The following is a 27,915-nucleotide window of genomic DNA, read 5'->3' on the forward strand; positions in this document are numbered from 1 at the left end:
CAAAAAAGCATTTGTTTGTCAAGATGACAAACAAATGTTTTTTTTTTTGTAAAGCTCCCCGTGAAACCGTGCATGGCACGCTGAATGTTGCAGGAAAGCATGTAGTGCCTGCAGTAGGAGAAACCATTAAAGAAAATAGTGCTTACAGAGTAAATAAGACTTAATGTGCAACAATCGAAGTAAAAGGGCCAGTCCTCATGAGAGGTTACAAAGGAAGACAAGGCAATACTAAGGAGGGACTTACAATCCTATTAACGAATTAGAAGCCACCATTTAGGAAGGACAGTGGAACAAGCCAATGACAAATATGGGCGGAGAGTGGGCGGGGCTTCATAAAGCATGGCTCGCAGAGAAGCGCATGCGTTTCCCAGGCTCGACCTAAAAAGTGAAAAGAGGCTCAAGGGGGTAGAGAAAAATGTGCAAAAGGAGCAGATGAGAGGCAAGAGTAAACAAGAGACTCAAAGGGGTCAAAGCAAGAGTGAAAGACGGAAATGAGGTGTGAGATGGAGCAGTTAGATACACAAGAGAAGGAGCAGAAGGAAAAAGCTTGGCAGAAGCTGAAAGTGGGAGAGAGGCGAGTAAAGGAGCTGAAACGAAAAAGCGAGGCGGGCTCCTCGGAAGGAGCCGGTCTGAAAGTGCCTAGACTGTTCGGGGGATCAGTTAGACAAGAGGGGGTGGGGTGCTGGGCCTAGGCACTTGCTCCAGATATTCCAGTGGTCTTGAGTTCTTGCAAAAGCCAGATGTCTGGAGGTGTTTCATTTTATATTAGCTGTGGCAAACTGAGAGGCAGATCACAGATATTGCAATTGCGCTCAGGAAGGGCTATAACTGGGGATTCGCAGAAATCACTTCAGCAGGAGTACCTCAACATGGACATGATATGTAGGTGCAGCCCAAATTTCAATCCACATTTTGAGAAAACTCTAAGTGCTGTCTAAAACCTACTTCCTGCTTTGCAATATTAACTGTTTTTTCAGGGCACAAGGTTGAGTAGGGGAGAGGTGTGAGAGTTTGTTCAGAGTTGTTGCCAGTTTTGTATTCTTTTCGAAACTTACTATGTACATTAAAATACAATAAAAAGATGTAAAAATGATTACCGTTACTTAAAAATGTTGAATTGGCAAAGGCATATGTCACACTTCGCTTTGTCTAAGGCAATAAAACTAAGTTTTAACGTGCCTTACCTGTATTTTAATGTTTTACTTGGAATCAGTGGTTGTTTAATTGTTCCCTGTGGCCTTGTCTGCAAATGAAGAGCCCCTTTTTCATCAAAATATGTAACAGCATAATTCATCTGTGTGACGTACAGCATCATGGGTAACTTATTCTGTGAAGCACAAATTAAAGCCCTGATTCTCTGTGAAGTTTTGAAGTGATTGTTGCATGGAGTAAGCTATTACTTGCAGTCGAGTTGAGCTTATTCTTACGGTTCCAGTTACAGCTTTCCCATTGTATCAAAGTGTGATCTTTGGAAAATCACTCGCTTTCCAAAGCCCCTTAATCAGACAGAAAGTAGACGTGCTGGGGGACCCGCTAAATATTGGCAATAGGTGCTATGGAAAGAAGTAGACATTTATATTTGTGGAGAAGGCATAGCTTCGTTGCCATCGGGTAACACCTCACAAATAATATGTTTTCTGTATTCAGCCCAATTATGTGGGCCTTTGTAGGCATTGGAGGCCTGGCACACAACCCGGCACTTGTGAGACAGAAAACAGGATTGTGGAATAGTGAAGACCAAGCTTAAACTGTTTTCAGTATAAACAGCCTCAAATATGGCTTTAAAGATTGACACGTCATTGTTTTGTTGATTAATTCAGTACTGCGAAGACCTAGCTGTAAAAAAAAGTGGCTTCTTACATTGTGCAAACGCTTTCATGTTGATTGAAGCCAAGGTCAAAGAATCAGCGCGGACTCGCTACACTTAAAGGAGAAGTCGTTCTACCGTTTGTTGCCGACATTGTACAGTGGCCGCATTTATTGTGTGGTGCGGAGCAGCAGCGATTCATGGAGCAGTAGAGTCAGCTTTCACAAATGAAAATTCCTCCATTCTCTCCATGTTATGTTTATTTTGGTTGTAATTCAAGGCACAACTTCACTGTAACAACATGGAGAGCAAAAGGGAGAGGCAGGGAGTGTGTGCCGTGATGTCTCCTGTGTCTTGAGCATGCCTGAGACATGGATGTTGTACGCATTATAATGACAAAAAAGGCTCAATGTGAAATGTAAATACTGAATGTCAGGGGAGGGAGGAAGGGAGAGAGGGAAAGTGCTAGCATGCCATGCGCGCGCTGAATTCAAACGCCAGCCCTACGCGGGGGCAGGAGATGTGCACGCATATGGAGTGCACATCTCCTGTCCGTACGCGTGCACATCTCCTGTCCCCCTTCGGCAGAGAAACCGACGACAATAGGTCTTGCCAAGGCGGGCAGCGCATGCGCTGCGTCACTAGGCGAGACCTAAATAGGGTGGGCCGTATGATGGCCTCCCGCTCTTTCCGGCCATCTGAGACAGCAGGAGACCTATCCATGGAAAGTTCGCGGTCTGTAGTCTTAATGAGGCTCGTGGGCCAAGAGTTTGGTGGACAGGGCGCTTCCTTGCATTTGCCATGGAGAACACTGTTCGTCAAACTCTAAATCAGGCCCTGTGTCTTTTTACCTGAATCACACTGTGTGTAAACTAACAAAGACTAACTCTAAGTGTAAACTTTCTCAATGTATGACTCATACTGTGAGTAAACAGTTATTGGCTAATATTTGAGACTGTAGGTATACTGGACTCATGGTCTGTGTAATGTTTTAGAAGCCATCGCACAGCGTCGAAACTTATATCAGCCGGTGACTCATACAGTATGTAAACTATTATCCTCCAATGACTTTTGTTTTATCTAAACTAGTGACTTATATGGTGCCTAAACCTTTAGCAGCCAGAGATCCACAGGCTGTGGGATGTCTTAACCTATGACCAATTGAGTGTGTAAACATTTTCAGCCAATGAGTCATAGGGTGTAAACTCTTATCAGTCAATACCTCATGCAGTGTATGTAAGTTATTATCACCCAATTTCTCACACTTAGTCTAAACTCTTCTTATCCACTCTGTGTGTAAACTGTTATCAGCCAATGACTCACAAAATTTTCAAACGTTATTAACCACTGTGAGTCTTATCAGCCAATGACTCATGTAGTGTGTCAAAAAACCAAAACAAGAGATTCACACGCTGTGTAAACATTGCACCATCCACACACTATGGAAAGTGCTCTGAACATGAAATGTTCACGGTGAAAAAAACCTCTCGCCCTGGACACACTTTCTCTCCGGTCCCTTCCATGGTTCAACATATGCAGACTTCCTTGTATTTGCCACAGCTTATGCTTGATGCACTCTGTGAGTATGCCATATCCGATAGGAATGGGGTCGGGAGCACCCCTTGAGTCCCCCTAGAAGCAGGTCCAAGAGGAGAAGGCCAGGGGGTGTCAGAACACATTCTCAGAGCACTCGCCAGCCAAAGAGCTGGGGCGAAAGCCTAATGTGTGAAATACTAGTAAAATGGAGTCCATTTTATGGAGTGATACAGCTGGCCTGTAACTGGTCCAGGCCAGGCTTTTAATTGTACTAGACATACTACGGCCAAACGTCTGACAGAGGTTGGGAGACTCAAGAACGCGCAGTCTCAGGCGCTGAGTGGAGCTCGGGCTCTTGCACGGCCACGTAGTACCAACGCTCTCATCTTAACTCTGAAATGTATACCATATGATTTATGGGCTAATGGACATCACCATGACATCATCGGGCTCGATGTACACCCTGCACGCAGGCATAAACACCACACAGGATGAGGGAACCCCAAGAACATAGGATAAAACCCACACAACTGTTACATCTTCTCACTGCGTCGGTGAGTAAAAGCCATACACGCCAATGTGCGGAACCAGGCATTTTAAGGAAGGTTCTGGAATCCAGTCCAGGGCAGTAGGTCCCAGGGACATTGGAAATCAGGTGATTGCAGTCAGAGGCGCAACTAGAGCCAAATTTCGGGGGGGGGGGGAGGGGGGGGCTAAGAAAAAAATTCGGGGGGGGGCCTGAAACTTTAAGCAAAAGGCAGAGTGGAGCTGCAGGGGCTCTTAGAAGGGGTGAAACAACAGCGAGGCCTCATTAACATGCAAATGGTCTTAAAGACCTGTGAAGTGGTCGGGTGCGGCTGTGTGCGTACCCGGGAAGCTGTCTCATCCCGGGCTGCCACACACGGCGGGGAGGGGGGGGGGGGGGGTGCTGAAGCCCTTTGAGTCCAATGGGTGTTGCGCGCCTGATTGCAGTGCTCTGCAATACGCCGGCCCCCCTGGCGTCTCTGAATACATCTGCTTTTGATGCAGCTCTGCTAGTGATGAAGGTGAATCGCAGCACCAAAACACTGGCCATCTTTCACTTCCGCTATATTCATTACATATTCGGACTCTGCAGCATTGCTTTTAACGTATAGGTATGGTTCATGAAACACCACCTGTCTCTCGAGAGTATTTCCAATATTTACAGAAGTGACCTCAGCAGACAGGTGTAAGTGGAGGTGCGCCTGCTCCGGGTTCATTCAGATAACATTAATCAGTGTCAACTCAGCACTAATGCAGGCCTTTAGTGCACAGAAGCAGACTCCAGCTGTGACCTCCAGTGAACAATGAGCGCTGAGTATGCCCTGAGCCCCCACTCGCCACTCATGAACAACGAGCACAGGCAGGCAACATGTAAGAAACCCACCATTTCAGGAAACAAATATTCTCGATGCTGTGATTCTGGAAATGAGATTGGCAGGGCTCATTACAGATATCTACACTAGCATCACAAGCCCTTCACAAATGCCCCACAGAGGTCATGAGACCAGCCAGGAAGCCAACAATACCAACTGGGGCGCTGAGGAGCCAGCGACCAAATCCCCTCCATGAGAGCCATGCCCGTCCCGCATGGATGGCCTTGTAGCACCAGGGACTGCTTTCTACATTTGCGAAGTCTTTCATTCTGGAGCCATCTTCTAGTAAAAGATGATGTATAAAAGTGAAAGCAAGGTGGTAGAGAGTTGTGTTGTGAAGACGTCTACTGACCAAGGCCCTCTAGTGCGACATCACGGTGCCGTCAGATAGCGGAAGTCCAATGACCAGAATTAGGCTTCATTAGACGAGAGGAGACGTGAGCACCCCTGCAGACATCGAGTGCCTGGTCAGCGGAATACAGAGGATATCACTGGAGAGAAAACTGCATCCGACGACAAACACATAAACCATGCATGCACAGCTCCCTTCACAGAAGGAATGCCAATATCAAGGGCGTGAAGGCCTTAGGTTGGCAGTAGTTATAGTACACATTTGGGACACTGCATAGAGGCTGTGGAAGGGGATTGAGTGCACATCATTAGGGACTTTCACGCATGTCTTTGATCAACTTAGAGCTGGCCCTTAATCGTCATAGGCAGTAGCAGCTTCACATTGCTGGATACCATCTAATGATCAACTCTGAATTTGTGAACATGACTATTTATCAGTTTGTTATTTTAAAGGATCAACATGGTTCCTGTCCAGAGCACTCGCTGCAGAAGCCTTGCTGCTCCTGAAACTGGGGAAGGACTGGAGCTTCCATGTCTACCCACTTTTATCTGTTCTGATAGAAATCATCTGTGTCATTCAACAGGTAACCTTGTGATAATGTCGAAAATGAAGCAAGCAGCTAACAGAGACTCACCTGTGCCAGATCACTGGTTATTGAACCGCTGCACTGCTTCACAGATGCTACTCACACTGTCATCAAAGGTTGTCTCAGGCTGAGCTCACTGGGGCGAGGTCCAAGCTCTCGAGATACACCCCGCTGAGAGGTCCAGGCGTGCACACCTTCACATGGTTTGAGGTGGCGACGAGTGTGTGACTCTCAATCCCTGCATGAGGATCTGTACGCGACCACATCTCGCAATGCAGAATCCACAACTTCTTCAATAGAAATGGCCTGTGATCAAACATGCTTAGTTTGAATTTACTAGAACTTTATTTGGATTTTCCAATTCGCACAGATACAGAACTAAATGTAGAGTAACAACAACTCTGTCCATATAATATCAAAACACATAGAAGGCACAGGCCTCTGTATAATAACATTTCAGCTGCATCCGAGAATACGTTGCTGTTTCGTTATATTACACAACGAATGTTTAAAATATTACCAACTGCAGGTTAACTATGTTTTACACACTGAGAATTTTCCTCTAGCCCTAAATCTCCATGGCATCTTCGCCCTTGTTGAAGAAGGTGCATATGGCCACTTCCGCCCATGAGCTGGCGGTCGATGGCTGGAACGTGGGGCCTGTTTGTGCCCGGTGGTTGGGGTGCTGAATGTGTTTTTGAATAGCCATGTCTCAAGAACATTTCTGAAGAGGATAAACTTTAGGTTTCATCCCACATGGTTTAGGATCCGACATCTTCTCATGAAGGACTGATGTTCATAAAGGATTTTTTTAACCAAGTCCAATTTTTGTTTTTGGGTGGCGGAGGGCAGAGTGAGAGAATGGTTATTATACAACATAAAGATTGGATATTTTTGTGGATTATCATGTAATGTACAATGTGCAGAGTGAGGGACCGTCAATCATTAAACACTTTGATCATTACAAGTGCTTTAGATGTTGAATTCTCATTATGAGTCACAGCAAATAGTGTTGAAGCTATCGTCCATTGTTCTGCACTCAGAGGCCAATCACACACAAGCCTGGGTGGGAGGCGTAAGGAGCAGTCTGTCCTGGAGGAACAGAAACACAGAGGTGCAAAAGGAGGAGTCAGATCAACGGCTGTACAGGGGCTTCACTTTCATTTACTGTGTCTTCGCGCACTGCTATGCAACTAGGGACTCTGTCACATGAAAGATAAGTATTTTTAATGCAGTAGATGGATTTGTGCTCATAGGTGGGTAAGCATTGACTATGTTATACAATTCGAGATGCACTCACTGTTTTCATTGTAGAATGTGTGCAGGCGGGCACTCCGCCACAGCATACAACATCCTGTTCTTGGTAGATCCGCCTAGTGTAATATTAAAATCTACCTAAAGCACACCACATATTGCCAATCATGCCACAATCATGTGATGATGTCTCAGAATACTATTCAGGGCTGCAGCCAATGGGGGGTTTGATCCTTTGCAATATATACTAGAACATTCTTGGCTTCTGAACTGCTCTCTCTCTTTCAATCTTCTAGATTCAGAAGCTAAACCGAGGTCACCAGACATGTCGTGGTCTCCAAGCAGCAGGATTTGTCCCACAAAGCGTGCACCTGGTGATTAGATGATTTGAGCGACATCACAGGCATACCAGGCGGATGTGGCGTTCCACGCTCCTGATGAAGGCTCCACAACACTCTTCAAGCTGTTCCGTGATCGTCGGAGCAGCTGTGATTGGGCTACAAAAGATGTCACCAGTTTGTGACCAGAGTTCTAGACTGTGGTGCAGATGTAATGTCTTGAGACTGCTCCCCACACAGAGGTGTGCTTCACCAGCAAAGAAGGAAAACCGGACTCTAGACCGATCCATGAATGTTCTGCTTCTTCCTCCAGCAGTGCACCTAATGGACCTTGCAAGGGTAATGTCTTCTTGAGAAGATTCATGAGAAGATGGAGCTGCAGGACAAAATGAATGCAGTGTGCTAAGTCTTCATTTTAATTCAACCAGATTATCTGCCTTGTGCAGACTCTGCACAGGCGAGAGCTGCAGAGACAGACCATCATGCTGCACTAGGAAGCTCTGCTGGATCGCTCCAGACAACACCAACAAAGCAGGCAGCGATGCTGAGCCCAGGCTCACGCGCTAGATTAGGGAGTGCAAAATTATGATTCTCCTAACCAAGTTTGGCGAAGGTGATAAACTTTGCATTTTGATAAATTTGCAAGGATTGTCATTGCTGTAAAATGTCAACTGTAGGATATTTTTTCAGCAACCCTTTTCTTGTGGAATAAATAGCTCCCACACAAAAAATAGGTTTTGAAGATTTTGTGCCCCCTAATAACATTTTTAGTGAGTTTTCAACCAATATCTTTTTTAAAAACTATGTGATGATTTAAATGACTTTCATGAAGTTAGTGATGTCAAACAGTGCTAAGGCCATGAAAACGCAATATCAGGCAGAGTTAAAGAAGGGAGTAAAAATTCAGCAGCTGAGTACATTCAAGGGTTCACTGCTACAGGGGGGAGTAGCTACCAGTGCTGCAGTGGCACCAGGACCCAGGGTGTGCGAGGGGCGCACACTTCACACCAACTTGTGGTTGTTTTTACTACCAGTATTGGGGGTGTAGGTTCCTGTTTCCTTGTCTGCATTCGGCTCACTGCACCCTTCCTATGTCACTGATACTACAGGCAGCAATGGCTCTCTTCCGGGTTTTCAGGTCAGTGCTGCTCAGCAGAGCAGAGACCAAAAGGCTCGTACAATGGTCAACAGACGTGCAACACCAGCGAGGGGAGCGAGGAAGTCTCAGGATTTCGAGCTGTAATCTTGCTAGTCAACCACGTGACACAGCTACACATTCATCAATTTAGGGCACTGAATAATGCAGGTCATTCTGACCGTATACTATGTAAAAGGCCACTTCAGACAAAGCGCAACTTCCCGATTCATCCAAGTATAAATCCCCTCACTGAGGCGATACCTCTGTGAGCATTAATGGAGCTGGTGGTGGCTGCAGGCGTGTTCCTTTGGTGCACGGCCACTGAATCCTGCACTGCAGGAGCTCTGTGCTAGCTCATATGTCAGCAGTGGGTTCGCTCCATGCTGGTTTCCACTTGGTGTCTGGGTTTGTTTGTTTACTGCAGGCTTCATGGTGGTAATAGCGTACTTTCAACAATTCAGCTGAGTCTTGGCATGGGATCCTCTTAGGGATCTTGGATGTTCTTACTCAGAGAGATCTCTTTGCAGCTCGCGCCATTGATAGAGGGTGCAAGGGACCTGCGGTGATGTTTCTCTACTGATCACGGTCATTCTTCAGGAGTTTCTCTGTGTCTCTGCAGAGGGATTGGAACTCAGTCAATGTTCGGCGCATGCGTGTTGGGCTCAGCTAATTTACACAATGCTCTCTGATTTCTAACGAGAATAAACACCTCAGAAAGAGAGCTTGGGTGGAAGTGAATCTCAGAGCGTGGAGATGCCCTTGTGACTTGTTCATGTGGGATGGTGTCCTCATAGATTTTGTCTTCTCAAAAGCTCATACCGGCATTGCCAGGTGGTCATACCACAGCCACTCCTGGGGTATTATGTTCCAGTGAGGTATACAGAGCGAGGTGATTTTATAATGGTTGAAGTATTTCTAGTCTGGATTTCTAGTCGAGCATTGATTTTAAAATAAATCTAATTTTTACATCATTTTTGTGTCTTGTTGTTTTTTAAAGGTAAGCAGCTATACTTGATTTTTTTAAAAGGGACCGATCTCTCCCATATTTTCTTTCCCTCTTCCAGCACTGTTTTCATTCATGTGGTGTATTGTCATTGGAGCTGGTCAGAAACCTTGAGTTGTTTTTTTAAAGCCCCTTGCACTATTTAATGTATTAATTCTTTTTTTCTTACGATGTTGTTCTGCAGTGTTAACACATTTCACCTGCCAAACTACTGTTTTTTAGGACAGTAAAACAGCGATTATGAAAAATGTGGTCAAACCTCTTGTTTGTTTTTGTTACGATGGTTTATATTTTGACTGTTTTATTTTCGTTAAGCGTGTACCTCACTTTAAGCTTTTATTGAGATGTGTATTGTTCTGTCTCTTACCGTGTGCAAGCATCTCAAAGCTAGGGCCTGCACTGTGTGCAAACATCCTCGAGCCAAGGACCCACTGATTGTGTTAGTGAACAGTTCAGAACCTCATACTGTGGGTGCACATCTTAGACGAGTTCGTTGTGAGGGTAAATACGCCAAAGTTAATGGTTCCTAGAGTATGCAAGCTTCTCAGAGACAAGGAATAACTGTGTGTGTTTGTGTGTGATTTGATTAACAAATTTTTTTTTTAAGTGATCAAAGGGCACCATTTTATTCGCCTGACACATTTTTCAACTACATTATTAGATATTTGTTTCAGGGCTAAAATAGGGCCGGACAAAATTTCAATTACACCACTGTAAATATCACATTTATCACCTTGCCACTCGTGGAACCCCAGGGAGTGGTGAGGGATAATGTGTGACCACAGTTTTTCACTATTTTGAGTGCACGTCCAAGGAACAAGAACAATGCTAGGACTGTTTGGGCCTAGGACAAGTGGCATTATTACTGGTTCCTCCAATGTCCAAATGTGATGGTTTCAGGGCATTCTGGTGCCAGGTGCTGTTGGTGCTCTACGCAATGTCTACAGCAGGGGTCTCCAACCTTTTCTTTAATGAGAGCTACATCTGATCATTGAAAATCATCGTGAGCTACAGAAGGCTAAACCACTCGTGCATTGTTACCAGACACCCCTACCTCCAGCTTCATTGACTTTAAGCCTTATGTCCATAGAACCATATACTTTGGTTTGAACAAAATACTTTGACTAGGGGCAGCATGACAGGGCTGTTGTGTGTCACTGAGAGCATGGTATTTGGGGAAGTATGGACATGTGTGTATGAATGAGATATTTGTATTGGTGACTGAGAGCCTGTGTTGTATGTACTTGCAGCACATGAAATACCTTTTGCCATGTGCGGCACCGTTACACGTATAGCACAAACATACAATCATTTTTTTAAATGGGAGACATTTGAAGTGCAGAACATGTTCTGCAAAAATGTTCATAATTTAGGACATCTTTCTGCACTTTAAATTTCTCTCACTTAAAAAACTGGCTGTATATTTCAGTTATTCTTATGGCACAGTCTCTAGTCTCCATGCCAAGGTAGTTGTCTTGACAAGGAAAAAGTTGTCAAATTGGTCGAAGATGTGGGTTTGGACAAATGCAAACCTTCAGCAGGCAGCAGTAAGTAGGGCCTGGCGGGGAGGCATGCATGTCGTGCATGAAGGTCATGATGTTGTTTAGGTCACTGAACGCAGGACAGGTCATGAAGACTTCAAACAATTCTACCAATCAGGGCTTTTCCGGTGTGGTTAGGTTTACCTCCGATTCCTTACATTTAACATTGTACCCCTCTAGGAGTGTCCCTTAATCAAGTCTCTTTTTAGTGTAATCCTAGCTCAATTCATGACTCTCAGTTTGACATTGGTTTGAATGCTAATCTGCCATTATTACTGACTGCAGGTGACTCTGATTGAAAAACATTGCTATTCTTTGCGTGCGTGTGACCAAGACGCGCTTCTCGTGAGGGCTTCAGCACCTCTGGCACTGACTGTGTGAGACCTTGGTATTTTTGAAAGTCGAAAGATAGCTGGTGAAGAACCTATACATTCACTGACCTCTGTCTTCAGGTCCTTGCCTACTCCCAGCCTCGAATGCACCTCCCGAGAACCCGGTGGAACCGTGACTGCACAGGAGCTCCTCCCTGGGCTCTACATTTCACCAGCAATAAGAAAATACATGGCAGAGCCCTTCCTGAACCACATCACTGTCAATGACGTGTGTCCTGGGTAGCTGAAGGGAGGCGGATAGAGAATACAAGTGGGAGTAGTCTGGAGGGCATGAGCAGTTGGAGACATGAAGCTGTGAAAGACTGGGGACAAAACATAGGCTGCACAACAAGTACAGTTGTCAGTCTACGCAAGCAAGGCACAAGCTGCCTTGGTGATTGGTTAATTGACTCATTGACTGATTTTATGACCTACTCATTAACTGTTTGACTGGCTTTGCCTGATTGGTTGTCAGGTTGACTATTTTATTGGCTGTTTAACCATCTGATTTATTGAGTGATTGAGTACTGAGTTGCTGGAAGATGAATCTCAAGTTGCTGTGCAGGTGGCAAGGTTTTTTAGTGTCATGGACTTCTTGTGTATAAGGACGTTTTCATGCATTAAGACCTCCTGGCCTATTGTTGAGGGGAACTGTGCTTGCATTTATTATTATAGAGGAAAATATAAGGCTCCACACATCCCAAGAAGAAGTGAACATGTGTCCAGGAAAGGCAACCCATCCCAACACCATCACATTCAAGATTGCCACTTTGATCTGTGCACTCAGGATTTCCCGGTCAGGTCCTCCTCCTATGGCTGTAAATTTCTGTCTCTGTTTATTAAATGTTTCTTAAGCATGATTCCTTGGGACAAATCCTTTACAATACTTTCCGGGATGCCTTTGGGTGTGACTTTGAAAACTATCAGTCGACTGTAATCTCTGTATTACACTTGTAACATGTTAAAGCTGCTGGGAAGTGGTTGGCCAAAAGGAGACACTGACAGACTCATTTAATGTGGTTGTCAATTTGTGTAGCCTTCACACGATGGAGAGTAATCCTATTCAATGGCATTTACGGAGTCTTCCATGACAACAAATGCCAGGGCTGCTTTTGGTTCCCGGCCCTGGTGTTAGCGGCCTCTTGTCCTGGATAGGAGTCTTCAATGTGTGTCAATTCATCAGTTTCGGCTGCTGGATCCAGGTCCGGCTAGGGGTGGGGGTCCATGACATGGAGCAGGAGGGGGTTCCTTCTATATGCCATGTGCTATGTAGGAGGCCCATGTATGGGCACTGCTCTTGATGAGTGGAGGAGTTCGGGTAAAGTGTCTTTGCTTTAGTAGTGTCCATGAAGCAGGTAGGGGTCCTGGTTTGCTTGGAGCTGCCTGCTTTGGCCAGTGGTCCCCACTATAATCGGGGCCACAAGAAGGAACTCTTCCTCGTTGACCTCGTGACGCCGGTGTTTTGCCTTATCAAGCCCTACCGGCTCCTGCCTCCCGATGCTCGCCAGGCTAAGGCTACCAGTTTAACAACAACTGCAGGCCCCTCGCCAGCCCGGCTGCGAGTCCGCCAGTGCCGCCGGGATCTGAACAGGGGCCCGGTGAGCTCAGTAGCTGGAAGCACAGAGCCGCTTCCACTTTTAGCCTCTTTGATGGTCTGCCTGCACAACAGATGGAAACAATCTCTCGGCCGCCTCGGCTCGCGTCAGACGTGATTCACTGCGAGCTCGGCCAGGCTTCCTTCCATGGGCCTGACGGAGCTCCTCGCGCCCAGGAGAATGCAGCTGAGTGAGTGAGGGCCGAGGCGATGAGTGACTCCAGACCCTGAAGAGGCCTTGGGAACGCGCCAGGGAAGTCAAGAAGACCTGACCATATCCCCCGAGTCCGTGCTTGATTTCATCAAATACTTCTAATACTGCTTACTGCAGTTGCATAGCGCCTTGTGCTACTCTCGGGCCCGATTTTCACACAGCGCAGCACATAAACGTGCTGCGCTGCATTGAGAGAGCGAGGGAGCAGGGTAGATAGAGCCTTATCTACAAAGATATGGCGCTATCAGTTCCCTCCTTAGGACCGGCGCACAAACAGGCTGCCGAGCGCCCCACACTCACCTGTGCACAAGTTGGGCAGTGATGTCAGTTTTACAATCAAAATGGACAGTGACATCAGTTTTACTCCAAGGTTGACCATGAATCGCTTTCAACTATAAGTAGCCACTAAGATCATTTTTAATCTGCAAGTGAATTGCGATTTCGCTGTCCTCCTCAGGTTTAACACCTGTGGAATTATGTTTACTACTAAAGTGGGCAAGAGAATACCTTTGCACCTGATGTGGACATCAAGAACATGTTTACAGTAAGATCACTTGAACGCATAATAGTGGTATCATGATTACACTCAAGAGGTAGGGAGATCACTTTTGCTCATGAAATGGACAGTAAGGCCACCGTTGTATCATAGATGGATGTGAATCGCCTTCACACTTGAGCTGCACCACAAGATGGGTTTTAGACTAGAAGTGGGCAGTGCTTGAGAGTTGGACGCCCATGCCAAAAAAGATGGTGGCAGTGAGGTCGGTTAGATTTGCATCAGAGTCAGTACAAGTCACTTTTAAACTAGGTTGTACTTTGTTTGTGATCACTTTTGCACTGAATAAGAATAATAGAGTATTTTTTTAAAAGAAGCACAGAGATCTTGTATAGTATAATGGATTCCATTTATGGACATTGAGGACTAATATGTGAAAGCTGAAGGGGCATATTTACAAGCAAGTGGCGGAGCTCGGGTTAGCTCCAAAATTGCTAAAGCCGGGCTCCATCACTTTAGAAATGCAGGGTTGCGCCATATTTAATACGGTGCATGTCTGCGTTTCTCCCTGCACTGACGCTATAATCAGCTGCTTAGCGCCAACGCAGGCACCCGTGCTCCGTAGTGCAAGGGTGCCTGCGTTCAGTGAATGCTTGTTTATGTACAGAAATGAACACCTTCCTGCACATAAACAATCGTCCATGGGTGTTTTGCTGTTTCTACGTGTGCTGCACAATGCAGCACACATAGAAACAGCAACAACAAGGAAAAAGTAAGAATTTCTCCTCGTTTTCCCATTCTAGGACCAGAATTTCCCTGGTCTTAATGTTGGCACTGCTTCCTAGGCCACCTCAAGTAGCTTTACGCTGCCTTGTAAATAAGGCAAAGCCCCTATCGCCACAGGAACGTCCGTCATTAAAAGCGACATTCCTGTGGTGATAGGGGCTTGTAAATATGCCCCAACCTGTTTTCCTGTATCTGAGGAGGTGACAAATGACACATGGACAGCAGTGAAGGACCATGCATGTCCTTTAAGAAAGATGAGTAGAGTGACATGTTGCCATTGGTAATGCAGTCTGTCTCGATTCCGATGACCCAGAGAAATATCTTCCTGTGTGTTATGGTAAACCCTGTATGTAAGATATTCTCTAACCAGAGGTTTCTTTGCAGGTTCCGTGACGCCTCCGGTCAGAGGGCCTCTGGCTGTGAGCTGCATCCGTCCGCACAGCGATGACCATGGCCTACAGACTGCTGTTCCTCCTCAGCCTCCTTCCTGCTCTGGACTCAGGTCAGTGGAGTGTTCTCTTCTGGAGTCCCCTGAGACTCCCGCTCACTTTGTATCCCGTGTGTGTGAAAGTACTCTGGGGAAGCGGGTCTTCTGTACTCATAACATAATCTCCTCAGCATCTTCCTGTCCCAGTCCTTACCGCGCCGAGACGAGCACACCTCTCAGGGCTGGCGCCACACTGCCTCCCTTTCCATTGTTTCCAGTGCATGCCAGCGGTGCAGCTGCTGGGCGTCTGTGGTGACTGAGGTGGTGTTTTTAGTGCCGTTTTTTGTGGACAAGGGCTGTGTCACAAGATACTTCAGCATTATCTGCACCCGCGTCTGCATTCTCAGGAGAGGATACCCACCCAGATGTGAAGCTACTGGTGTGTTCCCTCTCAGTTAGGAAAGGCTTTGCCCTTTTAATCATAGATTCTTTGATTCATATTTCTTGATGTCTGGCGACGAGAATGGGGTGATTGATGCTGTCAGAGGCAGCGGAAAGATCTGAAAGAACCCTCGCCCCATCTCTACCTTCAACCAGTCTCCAAGAACCAATCGAATCTGCCACCCCCACCAGTTCTGTACTGCAATCTGGCCTAAAGATAGTCTGGAAAGGGTGCACGCAGGGGCGTAACACAGGCCACACGCAGCCCCTGAGGTGCAGGGGGGCCCCAACCTTCCAGGGGGTCCAAACTGCTTAAGGGGCCCCACTCAGCCCAAGGTCAATGAATATCAGTGAGATTTAGAAACCTCAGGGGCCCTCATCACATTCTGCAGGTGGGAGGAGGGGGGCACCATCTTACATTACGCCACTGGGTGCAAGCCATAGTTGCTTTCGATAAAGGCTTGCAACTGCAAGAAACCCGACTTTTCAAGCATTTTGTCCAAAAATAGCAACAATGACATCTGGTAAAAGTTTCAGGATCACTTGGGAAAGAGAAGGACTTTTAATAAGGTCTTAACCATTACTGCTTTCCAAATTGGAGGCCCTTCTTCCTGTTGAAAAGAGAAGTTAAAATAGTGGAAACAGAAATTGGAATGGGGTTGAGTGAATTCATTATGTCTGCAGGACAAAGAGCAGGGCCGGACTGGAAACCCAAAGCAGCCCTGGCAATTTTGTTGGCCCTCCCCCTAACCCTGAAGGGGGGCGCAAGCGTGAAGCACTGCTGCTTGTCAAAACCGGCCACTAGCACTGCTGCTTTTGTTACTGGGGGCCGATATTTCTGCATCGCTGCAAAATTGTCTCCCAGTAAAAAAAAAATGGCCCCCACCCACCGCTTAATTTGAGCCGGTGGTTTCCAGTGGCTGGCACCGGCACTTAATTGTCAGCACCGGATCTTATGATAGTCTGCTACACGGTGACGCTGTTTGTCTCATATAGATACAAGCACAACAACAGGTGGATATTATTTCAATATGCCTTAAGATGGCGATGACCTGCCTTCTGAGCCATTTCTACATCTTTGGGGGCCTGGAATAATGGTCACACTTGTATGGTTTCATGGTTAGTTGTTGTGTTGGTTCTGTCATAGGCTGAGCTGACAGGAGCAATGCCCTGGTGCTAGCTGCAGTGACCTCCTGACGAGGGCCCCAGCACTTATTTTTTCACAAATTAAACACTGCCCCCACCTCTCCAAAACCGGCCCCCACCCTTCCACCTTCCCGGGCACACACCCAATGTCTTCTACGGCCAGCCCAGCCCTGACAAAGAGCAGCAGGAAAACTTGGCAGGTGCTATAAGCATTGGTTCAGTCTAGCTCATCAGGGGCAATTCCTTTAAGCTGAAGCAGTGTATGTGGATTGGTTGGTTCTCAGGTAGTGGTGGTATTTCAGGAGCTACTATGTATTCTTGGGTGTTGTAGGTCCTTATCAATTCTTTTAAAAACATTTTTGATAGCAGCTTACATAGATCTTCTGATGGGGTAATAGAGGTTTGTAGCATTAGAGGTGACTTTAATTCCTCTTGTAACTCTAAAATCTTAATTTGTTCTGGTTTGTGGCATGCAAAATCCGGGAAAGATAATAGCTCCTTTTGGTAGATTGACTATCTGATTATAAATTGCAAGGTTAATTCTATATTGTGCACTGATCTCAGTAGGATGTTTCTGCTTCCATTTCCTTTCCAGTTGGTGAACATTGAGACAGCATTCAAGAAGACCTAGAGTTTGTTGACCCAAGAGGTTCATTCAACCTTGTTCCCTGACAAATGTTTCACTCGATTGTTCTCATGCTAGAATCCCCTATGAATTATTTGGATTATTTGTTTAGTGAAACAGATACCACCCAGATTGTCAGTCATCCCTTTTTCCTATGCTGATTGTGCATTTACACCTGGATTAGTTGCAGCAGCAGCCCATCCAGGTAAGGGAGGTGGGGCTGGGTGGGGGGGAGGGGGGATTTCGACAGGCGGTGAGGGAAAATTAATTATTTATTTAATGGTCGTCTGTCGAAACCCCCCCAACCCAACCACTCTTACCTGCACGGGCCACTGCTGATTAGTTTTCCCTTTGATGTAATTAAATAATTCCTTGACACATCAGTATCCCAATTAGAGTTCAGACCCCTATAAATGGATTTGCAGCTCACCACACGACTAAGTTCTAGTTCTAGGTAGGAATACTACCTTTATCCTTTGGGCTGCCCCTGGTTATTGATTTTCCTTAACCTGACTCTTTTCTAATTATTTATTATTTTAATGAATTCACTTCAGGGTGCTACCCACCTGACACATCTTTACTGTACTGATGAAGGCCCTGGGTATAATTTACCTAACTGGGTTGAAACATCATATGAGTTGGGACTTAAACGTTCCTCACATGTCAGCATTTCATGAAATGTCTAAATATTTACACTGTTCATAATCAAGTTTTTCTGTAGCTAAATCACATTCTTTAAACATATTGAATCACTGATTTATTTTCTTTTTTTCTCTCATGAGTTTATAGAACTTTTTGTTTTATGTTATAGATGCACTTTGTAAGTCACAAATTTCTAAATGGGTTAACTGAATCATTTGGAATAAGTGTTTGTTTATATTGATATTCGTACAACACACATACTTTAAAGCCCACAATTGTTTTGGGTAGACAGCTTTGCTTACAGAGGGACAGATTTATCAATAATTTGCGCTTGTGCAGTGTTGCCAAAGGTGACACAAATTGGTGCAAAGTGGTGATTTGGGATTTATTTTTAGTGCAAAAGTTTCTTTGTACTGGAAAGTCTGTGCTATACATGATATCGCCAATAACTTGAATGATAATAATGTTGAAGTACAATTATATAATTGTTGATAGCTATCTCATTGACACTTTTACCCCAGTCACTGTTGTAATTATTGGGGTTCGAAGCAACCGTAATCTTGCCTAAGTGTGCAAATGTGAGACAAAAATACTGATAGTTACCAAAAATTATACTGAGTGCCATTCTTGAATGTTGATGTATTAGTACACCAACAGTGTGCTTCATATAGCCCCCAAAGAGCAAACAAAATTATCCATTGTTGTTGCAAGCCAACATAATTATGCCCCAGTGGGCAAATGTAGATGTTTCATGAGTAACCCAAATGTTAGCTTATCGGCTGCCCTAGAATGATAGGCTTAAATCTCCTGTGTTCCCCAACCCTGCAAGAGAAAAAGAAAAGCATATGAAAAGTGAGGACAGAAGTGATAAAGGAAAAGAAAAACAGAAGAATATTATACCGTAGATCAAAAAATTAAAGAGAGTATTAAATGTTTTAGACAGTAAATGTAGTAATGAGTTAACAAAGCTGCTATTGTGTAAAGCACCACAACGCAAATTTGCTCAATCTACCCAAATGAATGGGCATCTCTTCGTCCATATTTAAGCCATTGGGAATTTCGGTGTTAAATTCAAGTTCAAAAATGTATTTTGACTTAAGATGTCAGAGTTATGTTATGTTATGTTACAGCCATTTATAGAGCGCAGCTGTTACCAAAAAGGTGTCCTGGTGCTGGAAGAAGGCCTAAAGAGGGACCGAGTCAAAGGGGGGAACACGGAGGCTCAGTTAGTGAAGAGCAAGGTTTTTAATGTCTTTCTGAATACAAGAAGATTGGTCATACTTCTTAGAGAGAAAGGGAGAGCATTCCAGGCTCTTGCTGCATTGACTATGAAGCTTCTGCCATCCCAATTGGCCTTCTTCACCCTGGGTACTGTTGCCAATTTGGCGTCAGAAGATCGTAAGGTTCTATTAGGGGTGTACCAGTAGAGTCGCTGTTTTAAAAATTCAGGCCCGAATCCGTGAAGGGATTTAAAAACCAGAGTCAAGGCCTTGAATTGAATACGTTTCCTTACTGGCAACCAGTGCAGAGCTTTAATTTGGACAGAGATGGAATCAGTCCTAGGTGTACCTGTAAGTAATCTGGCGGCTGCGTTCTGCAGAATCTGTAATTTATTTAGGGATCCTTCATGTATTTTCAAATACAGACTGTTGCAATAATCCAATCTTGGCATTATAAGAGTGGTAACAACTATTTGTTGTACTGCTTTTGGGAGTAGTGGCATGATTTTTTTTACAAGATTTAAGGATGTAGGTGGTAGTGGAGACAACTTTATTTACCTGGTCCCTGCAGCTCAATTTGGCATCTAACCATACTCCCAAATTTTTTACTTTCCCTACTGGCGTGGGGAGCTGGCCAAGATCTACCGGCCAGCAGACTGGTGTCCATAGATTAGGATTATTGCCGAAAAGAGCCACTTCCGTTTTACTAGAGTTGAGCTTTAGACAGTTTTTTGCCATCCAGCCTCCCACGGCACTCATACAATTTTGTAGCCTTAATGAAGTATTCACAGAGCCGCCTGGAAATAGGTTAACCACTATTTGGATGTCATCGGCATATGAGGTTAATGTACACCCAAATGATTCAACAAGCGGTGCCAGTGAGGAAACATAGACATCAAAAAGGGTCGGGCTTAATGATGATCCCTGCAGAACACCACAAGGCAGGGAAAATGATTTAGCTTCAAACTCATCCAAGGCTACAGTTTGTACTCTATCCGTCAAAAAAGATTTAAGAAGTTTCCAGGCAGAGCCCTTGACTCCTACTTCCTGTAAACGTTCCATCAGTGTACCGTGGTGGACAGTATCGAATGCCGCTGAGAGATCCAACATGATCAAGGCGGCATTCCCTCCTTGGTCCAAAATATTCCTGATCTCTTCGGTGGATTTCAAAAGCGCGGTTTCAGTGCTGTGACCCCTTCTAAATCTGAACTGAGTTGGGTCCAAGGCTTGTGAGTCTTGCAGAAACTTATTTAGTTGGGTATTAATATTCCTCTTAATGACCTTCCCCGGGAGTGGGATTCTAGATATTGGTCTAAAATTATTGGGGTCATTGGCATCCAAATTAGGTTTCTTTAGGAGTGGCAAAATTGAAGCATGCTTCCAGTCTCTTGGAAAGTATCCATCTGAATACATAGTGTTAAAGATGGAAGTCAGTATTCTTGAGACCGGTTCTACAGCTAACATAACTACTGTACTTGGGCATGGATCAAAAGGAGAGCCTGACTTTATCTTCAATAATAGGTTAGTTATGTCTAGTTCTGTTAGAGGGGCAAAGTTAAGTAGAAGTGAGCTATCGATCTTAGTTTCTGTGTGAGAAGTTGCTAGGCTCTGAGTATTTTCACAGGTCGAATCAGAGAAGGTGACAAAGATGTTATTTACCTTCTCAAAGAAGCATTTAGAGATCTTATTACACAGCTCTTGACTAGCTGAAAAAGTCGAGGAGCATGGATGAGCTAGAGTTTTCACTATTTTAAAAAGCTCTTTAGAAGAGTTTTTTGCTGAGTTTATTTTATCAGTAAAATACTTTTGTTTTGTTTTTTGCAGCAAATGTTTATAAGCTGACAAGCTAGTTTTATAGTCCATTCTGTACGTATTCGGTCACTCCCTCTTTTTTTTCTGGGACTCTGGCAATCGCAAAGAATTTCAGCTTTTTGCTATCTCTGTTGTGAATGTGTTAAAATGACAGGCTACTGGATATTGTTTGTCTATATTTCTAATTGCCCTAGCATGTTCCAATATATCCGTTTCTTAGTGAGGTGTGTAGTGCTCCCCACATAGCTGAGTCCACATGGGCAATTTAGTACAAAAATAGTGAAATCAGAAGTGTAAGTAAAGTGCTGTTTATCCTCACTACCAAACCTGTCAGTGGGGACAGGTACTCAGCAGCTGCCATGCTGTGTTTACAAACTTTATATTTTGACCAGGGGAAGAAGCCGTTGACTTCTTTACCCATGCTATTCGCCGTTTTCTCAGTATCATTCTGGCTTAGTCTGTTTTTCAGCGTAACTCCCTTCCTAAAGGTCACCCTAGGATTTTCTTCTATATATCCTTCAAGGTTATTTTCTACTGACAATATAGGCCATGTTCTGAGGTATATTTTGTCAAGTTCATCTTCTCTGTTGGTATCAGGATTCACCTTTGGGACTAAAAGGTCTTCCATGCACTGCATTGCCTACTACATCACTTATAGCATGTGAACTCATGGCATTCATAACAACACTTATAACTTCTCAAATGACATTATTTTTCGCAACAAATTGCATAGTAGAGTGGTGAGTTATAGTTAGTGTTGTCTGGTTAGCGAGCTGAAAAAAGTGTGTAACATGCTCCGCCACTTTTAATAATTCAAAGGTGGTGGATACATTGTAAATGTAATTTACAATTATAACTTTATAACTTTTAAAGTTTGTGTAGTTTAAACTTGGTTTGTATGAGAAAAAAGGTTTCCCTAACTATAACTAAGCTTTAACCTTTGTTTTTTCATTGAATTTCAATGTTTTTAATTTTTAAAAATAAAAATGTGTTTCAAATCGTAGAATACAGTGTTGCGCGTGGATAGTTGTGTGGAGTGTCGTACTGTACAGTGGGGTAAAGTGTTGTAAAGTCTATTATCACAGACTGAAGTATTGTAAATTGGATTCAAGTGGAGTAGAATAGAGTGTAGTAGCGTATTGTACAGTGTAGTAAAATTTTATATAGTGTAGTGGCATGGTGTCTCATTTAGTGATGTCAAGTATCGTAGACTGGAGCAGCAAGTTGTACAGTAGAATGGCATGTTCTAATAGTATAGTAGTGTGTCATTGACTGCCAAAGAGTGGAGTGGAGTGTTTTATTGTGGAGTAGGGTGAAGTTGAGTGTCTCAGGGGCATATTATCAAGGACGGCTTTAAATTATCGCCGCTTTAGCGGCAAGAAACTGCCGCTAAAGCGGCGATAATGAGCTTGATAATATGTCGCAGAGAATTCCAATAGAAGCCCATGTTCACACCAGAACATGGGCTTCTATTGGAATTCTCTGCGGCATATTATCAAGCCCATTATCGCCGCTTTAGCGGCAGTTTTCTGCCGCAAAAGCGGCAATAATTTTAACGCCGTCCTTGATAATATGCCCCATTGAGTGGAGTATCACCATGTGGAGTGTCGTAGAGTACAGTGGAGGAGAGTGTTGTAGAGTGGAGTGGTGTGTCATCATATAGTAGACTGGCGTATCATAGATAGAAGTTGAGTGGCATGTCGTTGAGTGTGATACAGTGTAGTACAGTGGCATAGAGTGGAACAGAGTGGCATAGAGTGTAGTACGGTGTTGCAGAGGGGAGTTGCATAAAGTGTAGTAGAGTGTTGGACGGTGGAGCGTCGTAGAGTATAGTACAGTGGCGTAGAGTGGGAAAAAGTGTAGTAGATTGGAGTATAATGGAGGTGAGTACACTGGAGTGTGGTAGTGTAGAGTCGAGTAAATGTGCCATAGAGTGGATTGGCATGTTGCAGACTATAGTGACGTAGAGTGCAGTACAGTGGAGTGGAGTGGCGTAGCAAATTGTCAATTAAAGTGTCATAACTTGGAGTACCGTGTTGTACAGTACAGTGCAGTGGGGTGTTGTACAGTACTGGAAAGTGATGTCAAATACACTAGAGTAAAGTGGCACACAGTCTAGATGCTTTTGGTAGAGTGGAGTAGTGTACAGGACAGTGTTGTAGAGTATGGTAGAGTGAATGCACATACAGTGTTGTAGAGTACAATAGCATTAAGTGGCATAGAGTCGTGTGGCGTACAATGGTGTAGTGGAGCAGAGTGGAGTACTGTGTCAGAGTAGTGGCATACAAAGAGTTGGGTACAGTGTTGAATAGTGGACTAGCGTATCGTAGAGTAGAGTGAAGTAGAATGTTGTACAGTGGTATACAGTATAGTACAGTGTTGTACAGTCAAGTGAAGGGGTATAGACATGACTAAAGTGTTGGAGAGTCACATACAGTGTAGTACAGTGTTGTCGAGTAGAGGTACATGCATAGAGTACAGTAGTGTGTGAAACAGTGAAGCTGTGTAGAGTGAATTGTTGTGTGGTAGCGTAGATTGAGGTAAAGTCTCGTACAGTGAAGTAGAGTTGAGTGGAGTTGTGTGATGTGATGTAGTGTGGAGTAAAGTACAATAGAGTGTATTCTGTGCTGTAGAGTAGAGTGGCATGGAGTGGAGTGTACTGGCATAGTATAGGTAGCAAACTGTTATAAATTGGAGTGGGGTCTTGTACAGTAGAGTGAAGTGCTGTGTTGTATTGAAAAGTATCGTATAGTGGAATAGATTGTTATACATTGGTGTGGAGTTGCATAGAGTTGAGTATAGAGTTGGACAGTGGAGTGTATGGGGACAGAGTGGAGTAGAATGCCGTAGAGTGCTATGAAGTGTGGTAGACTTTTATAGAGTGGCGTTATACAGAGTGGAGGAGAGTGTCATATAATGGAGGGGCCTGTAGTAGATTGGCATCACTGTAGTGGCATAGAGTGGATTATCATAAAGTGGAGTAGCACACAGTTTTTAGCATACAGTGGAATATTGTGCGGTGTGTCATCAAGTAGAATGTTGTAGAGTGGCACAGATTGTAGCAGAGTATTGTAGAGTGTAGTGACATATAGTGGAGTTCAGTGGAGTAGATTCACGTACAGTTCATTGTTGTCAAGTGTAGAGTCATGCAGTAGAGTGTTATACAGGGGTGTTTCAAAGAGTGGAGTGCCATGGAGTGGAATAGCATAGAGTGGAGTGGTGTACAGTGAAGTGGCGTAGAGTGGAGTAGGGTCTAGTGGATTAGCGTAGAGTAGGGTAGCATACATTGAACTGGAGAAGTGTAGAGTCCATGGAAACTTTAATAAATTGGAGTGGCATCTCATAAAATAGAGTGGAGTGTTGTGTTGTACAGTGTTGGAAACTGTCATAGAGTGGGGTAGAGTGTTGTACAATAGAGTGAAGGGGCCTAGAGTTGAGTGCTATTTTGGACAGTGGACTGTATAGGGATAAGGTGGAGTACAGTCTAGTAGAGTGGCATAGAGTGTGGTAGAGTTTTGTAGAGTGGAGTTATATAGAGTGGATGTGAGTACACTGCAGTGGTGTAGAGTGGAATAGCGTACAGTGGAGTGGTATAAAGTGGAATAGCGTAGAGCAGAGTAGTGTACACTGAAGTGGCATACAGTGGCATAGAGTGTAATAGCGTATACTGTAGTAGCGTACAGTTAATCAATCAATCAGGGTTTTGTAGAGCGTGCTACTCACCTGTAAGGGTCTCATGGCGCGGGAGGTGGCGGAATGAGGGGTTCCGTTAGGGTAATTCGAAGAGCCAGGTCGTGAGGTCCTTTCTGAATTGGTGCAGTGTCAGGCTCGTTTGGAAGTGAAGGGGGAGTTCAATCCAGGTCTTGGCTGCGAGGTAGGAAAAGGATCTTTCACCAGCTCTGGTCCTGTAGAAACGAGGGACAATGGCTAGGGCGAGGTTGGCTGAGCGCAGGTTTTTCTTGGGGGCATGGAAGGAGATTCAGTTATTGAGGTATTGGTGTCTGGTGTTGTGGAGGGCTTTGTGTGCGAGCAGCTTGAAGGTTATTCTTTTTTCGACGATGAGCCAGTGGAGGTCGCAGAGATGTTGGGTGATGTGGTTGTGTCGGTGATATCAAGGATAAGTCTGGCTGCGGTGTTCTGAATGGTCTGGAGTTTGCAAGGAGGTTTTTGTTGATTCCAGCATAGAGGGCATTGCCGTAGCCCAGTCTGCTGGTGATAAGTGTGTAGGTGACGGTTTTCCTGGAGTCAGGAGGGATCTACTTGAACATCTTGCAAAGTATTCAGAGGTTGCTGATGCCTGTGGAGTATACAGTGTTGATCTGGTGGTTCATGCTGAGTGAAGAGTCGAGTATGATGCTAAGGTTTTGTGCATTGTCCGTTAGGGTAGGTGGGTTTCCAAGGGTGGGGGTCCACAAGGTGTCATTCCATGCAGAGTGGGTGGAGCCGAGGATGAGGACTTCTGTTTTCTCAGAGTTGAGCTTCGGGCAGCTGTTGTTCATCCAGGTTGCTGCGGCTTTCATTCCTTCTTGGAAGTTTCGCCTGGTGATGTTGGGTTCCTTGGTGAGGGAGAGGATGAGCTGAGTGTCATCGGCGTAGGAGACAATGTTGAGCCCATGGTTTCTGACAATGGTTGCGAGGGGGCCATGTCAACATTGAAGAGTGTGTGACTGGGGACGATCCTTGGGGTACTCCGCATCTGATGTCTGTCAATTCTAAGAGGAAGGGCGGGAGTTTTATTCTCTGTGTTCTGCCTGATAGAAAAGAACGTATCCAGTCTAAGGCCTTACTTTGGAAGCTCGTGTCATTGAGTCAGTTGGCTAGTGTGCATGGGGAGACAGTGTCGAAGGCTGCTGATAGGTCCAGGAGGATGAGGGCTGCTGTGTGGGGTTGGTTGAGTAGGGCACGGATTCCGTTGGTGGTGGCAATGAGGGCGGTCTTGGTGCTGTGGTTGCTGTGGAAATTCTGCCCGAGAGGTGTCTAGGATGCTGTTGGTTTCTATAAAGTGTGCTAGCTGGGTGTTGATGGCCTTTTCAATGACTTTGGCAGCAAAAGGAAGCAATAAGATGGGCCTGAAGAACCTAAAGGTTCGTCGTGTCTGCAGAGGGCTTCTTTAGGAGGGGGTTGACTTCCAGTTGTCGGGAAATGTGGCTGTGTTGAGGGAGCAGTTGATAGTTCAGCGTAGCTCGGGTGCGACGGCAGTGGCGGTTAAGCCCAGGCGGGTAACTCCGCCCCGCAAGCGGAGTTTACAGAGTTTTGCCTACTCCGTGCTCCGTTGCGAACACAGAGTTTAGGCAAAGCTCCGACTCCATGGTGGAGTGGAGTAAGCCGGCCCCTCCACCCTCCCTAATTAATTATAATTTTTTTAAAAGGCACTTACCTGCCATGGCTGCCTCCTCCTGGTCATCGCCACTCTCCTTCCTCATCCTCACGGGCCTTGTTCTTTGGAAACCCCTACGTTGTACGTCAAGCGCTAATTAATTAAGGAGGGAGCGAAGTTCCACTGAGTTTTTTTCCAACTCCCTCAAACTCTGAATAGAGGCACTACTTATGCGCCTAGACACCTATGGGTAGTATTGCGCTATACAAATTGTTATAACATAACATAACAGCTCCGCCTGGGGTTAGTGGCGGCCCTGTGAAAGATGTGCAGCGGGAAGGGGTTAGAAGGTGCTCCGGAGTGGATGCTCCTCATTGTCTTTAGGTTATCTTCTGTGGTGAGAGAGGTCCAGGTGAGAAGGGTCTGTTGGGTGGCATCGTTGAGGGTGGGAGTTGAGGCGGTGCCATGGTCTTGATCGTCAAAGTTGTTATAGAGGGTCTTGGTCTTGAGGTGAAAGAAGGAGCTGAGTTTGTTGCAGAGCTCCTGGGAGGGAGGGACGTTGGTTGTTTTGCTGTTGGGTTTGGTGAATTCCTGTATGATGGGGAAAAGTTCCTTGAAGTTGTGGACATTTGCGAGGATTCTTTCTTGGATGAAGTTTTTCTTTGTTGATTTGATGAGTTGGTGGTGTGCTGTGATGGTTGTTTTGTAGGCGGCGTGTGTTTCCAGTGTTCTGCTGTTTCTCCATGTCTTTTACAGTTGTCGTCAGGAGCGCATGAATTCTCTGAGTTCAGTGGTGAACCAGTTGGCTTTCTTGTTGTGTCGTCTTGTGATGCTCTGAAGGGGGGCGAGAATGTTGGCACAGTTGGCGATCCATTGGTGGAGGTTACTTGGCGCTGTGTTGGCATCTGTCGTAGTAGGGGGTGGAGTGCAGGTGAGGGCAGAGGTGAGGTGTTTTTTGGAGACTTTGTTCCAGCTTCTGTGTGGGAGGTGGAGTGTGTGCTTGGGTGTGGTGGGATTCGTAAAGGAGAAATGGATGCAGTGGTGGTCGGTCCAGAGCAGTTCCGTGGTGTGGCTGGAGCGAATGTAGTTTCCTCCATCGAAGATGGGTTAGAGTTTGTTTCCTGCTGTGTGAGTGGGGGTGGAGACAAGTTGCTTCAGTCCTATGTTGGTGGGGAGCCCCAGGAGGGCGGTGGTGTTGGGATTGCTGTGGTTGTGCAGGTGGAAGTTCAGGTCTCCCTGAGTAGTATGTAGTCTGTAGAGGTGAGGGCATGGGATGTGATGTGGTTGGCAATGGCATTGGTGAAGGGGGTGCGGGGTCCAGGCAGTCTGTAGGCGAGTGTTCCGCGGAGGGTCGTTCTGGGGTTGGGTTGGATCTGGACATGGATGTGTTCCTTGGGGGGTGAGGCATCTTCCGAGTTGGTGGTTGTCAGTCGAAGGGAGCTTTTGTGGACGGTGGCGAGGCCTCCCTCAGAGCTGTTGGGATGGTCTTTTCTCAGGATCTTTTATCCGTCGGGGATGGCGTTTGCAATGTCTGGTGCGGAGCTGGCGTTGGTTCAGGTCTCTGTGACGAAGGCAACGTCGGGCGTGTGGGTGTTAAGGAGGTCCCAGATTTCTATGGCGTGTCTGTGCAGGGAGCGTACATTGTGGAGGATGCAGTTCAGTGGTTTGTGTGCGCTGGCGTCTGGTGGGCTGGAGGCTAGAAGGCTTCGGGGAGGACCGTCAGCTGGGAGGCAGGAGTGGGAATGACACGCTGGGGGGGAGGGGCCATGGGGACAGCAGAGGCAGGGAGCACGGTGAGGGTAATAGGAAAACCAAGAGAAAAGTGACATAAAGCAAACAGACAGAGAAAGAGGTACAACAGGGGAAAAAGGC

At 45.4% G+C, this 27,915-nt stretch overlaps 1 protein-coding gene across 1 annotated transcript in view; it reads left to right on the top strand.

Moving 5' to 3' along the window:
* CEMIP (cell migration inducing hyaluronidase 1) overlaps window positions 1-27,915 on the top strand; it is a 908,751-nt gene that overhangs the window by 507,874 nt on the left and 372,962 nt on the right. Inside the window, exon 2 of the mRNA XM_085644720.1 lies at window positions 14,798-14,915. Within this exon, the coding sequence (XP_085500846.1) occupies window positions 14,858-14,915 (58 nt within the window). The 5' untranslated portion in view covers window positions 14,798-14,857. The remainder of the gene's footprint in view (window positions 1-14,797; window positions 14,916-27,915) is intronic.

Source organism: Triturus cristatus, chromosome 3_1 (genome assembly GCF_964204655.1).
Source record: "Triturus cristatus chromosome 3_1, aTriCri1.1, whole genome shotgun sequence".
NCBI lineage: Eukaryota > Metazoa > Chordata > Amphibia > Caudata > Salamandridae > Triturus > Triturus cristatus.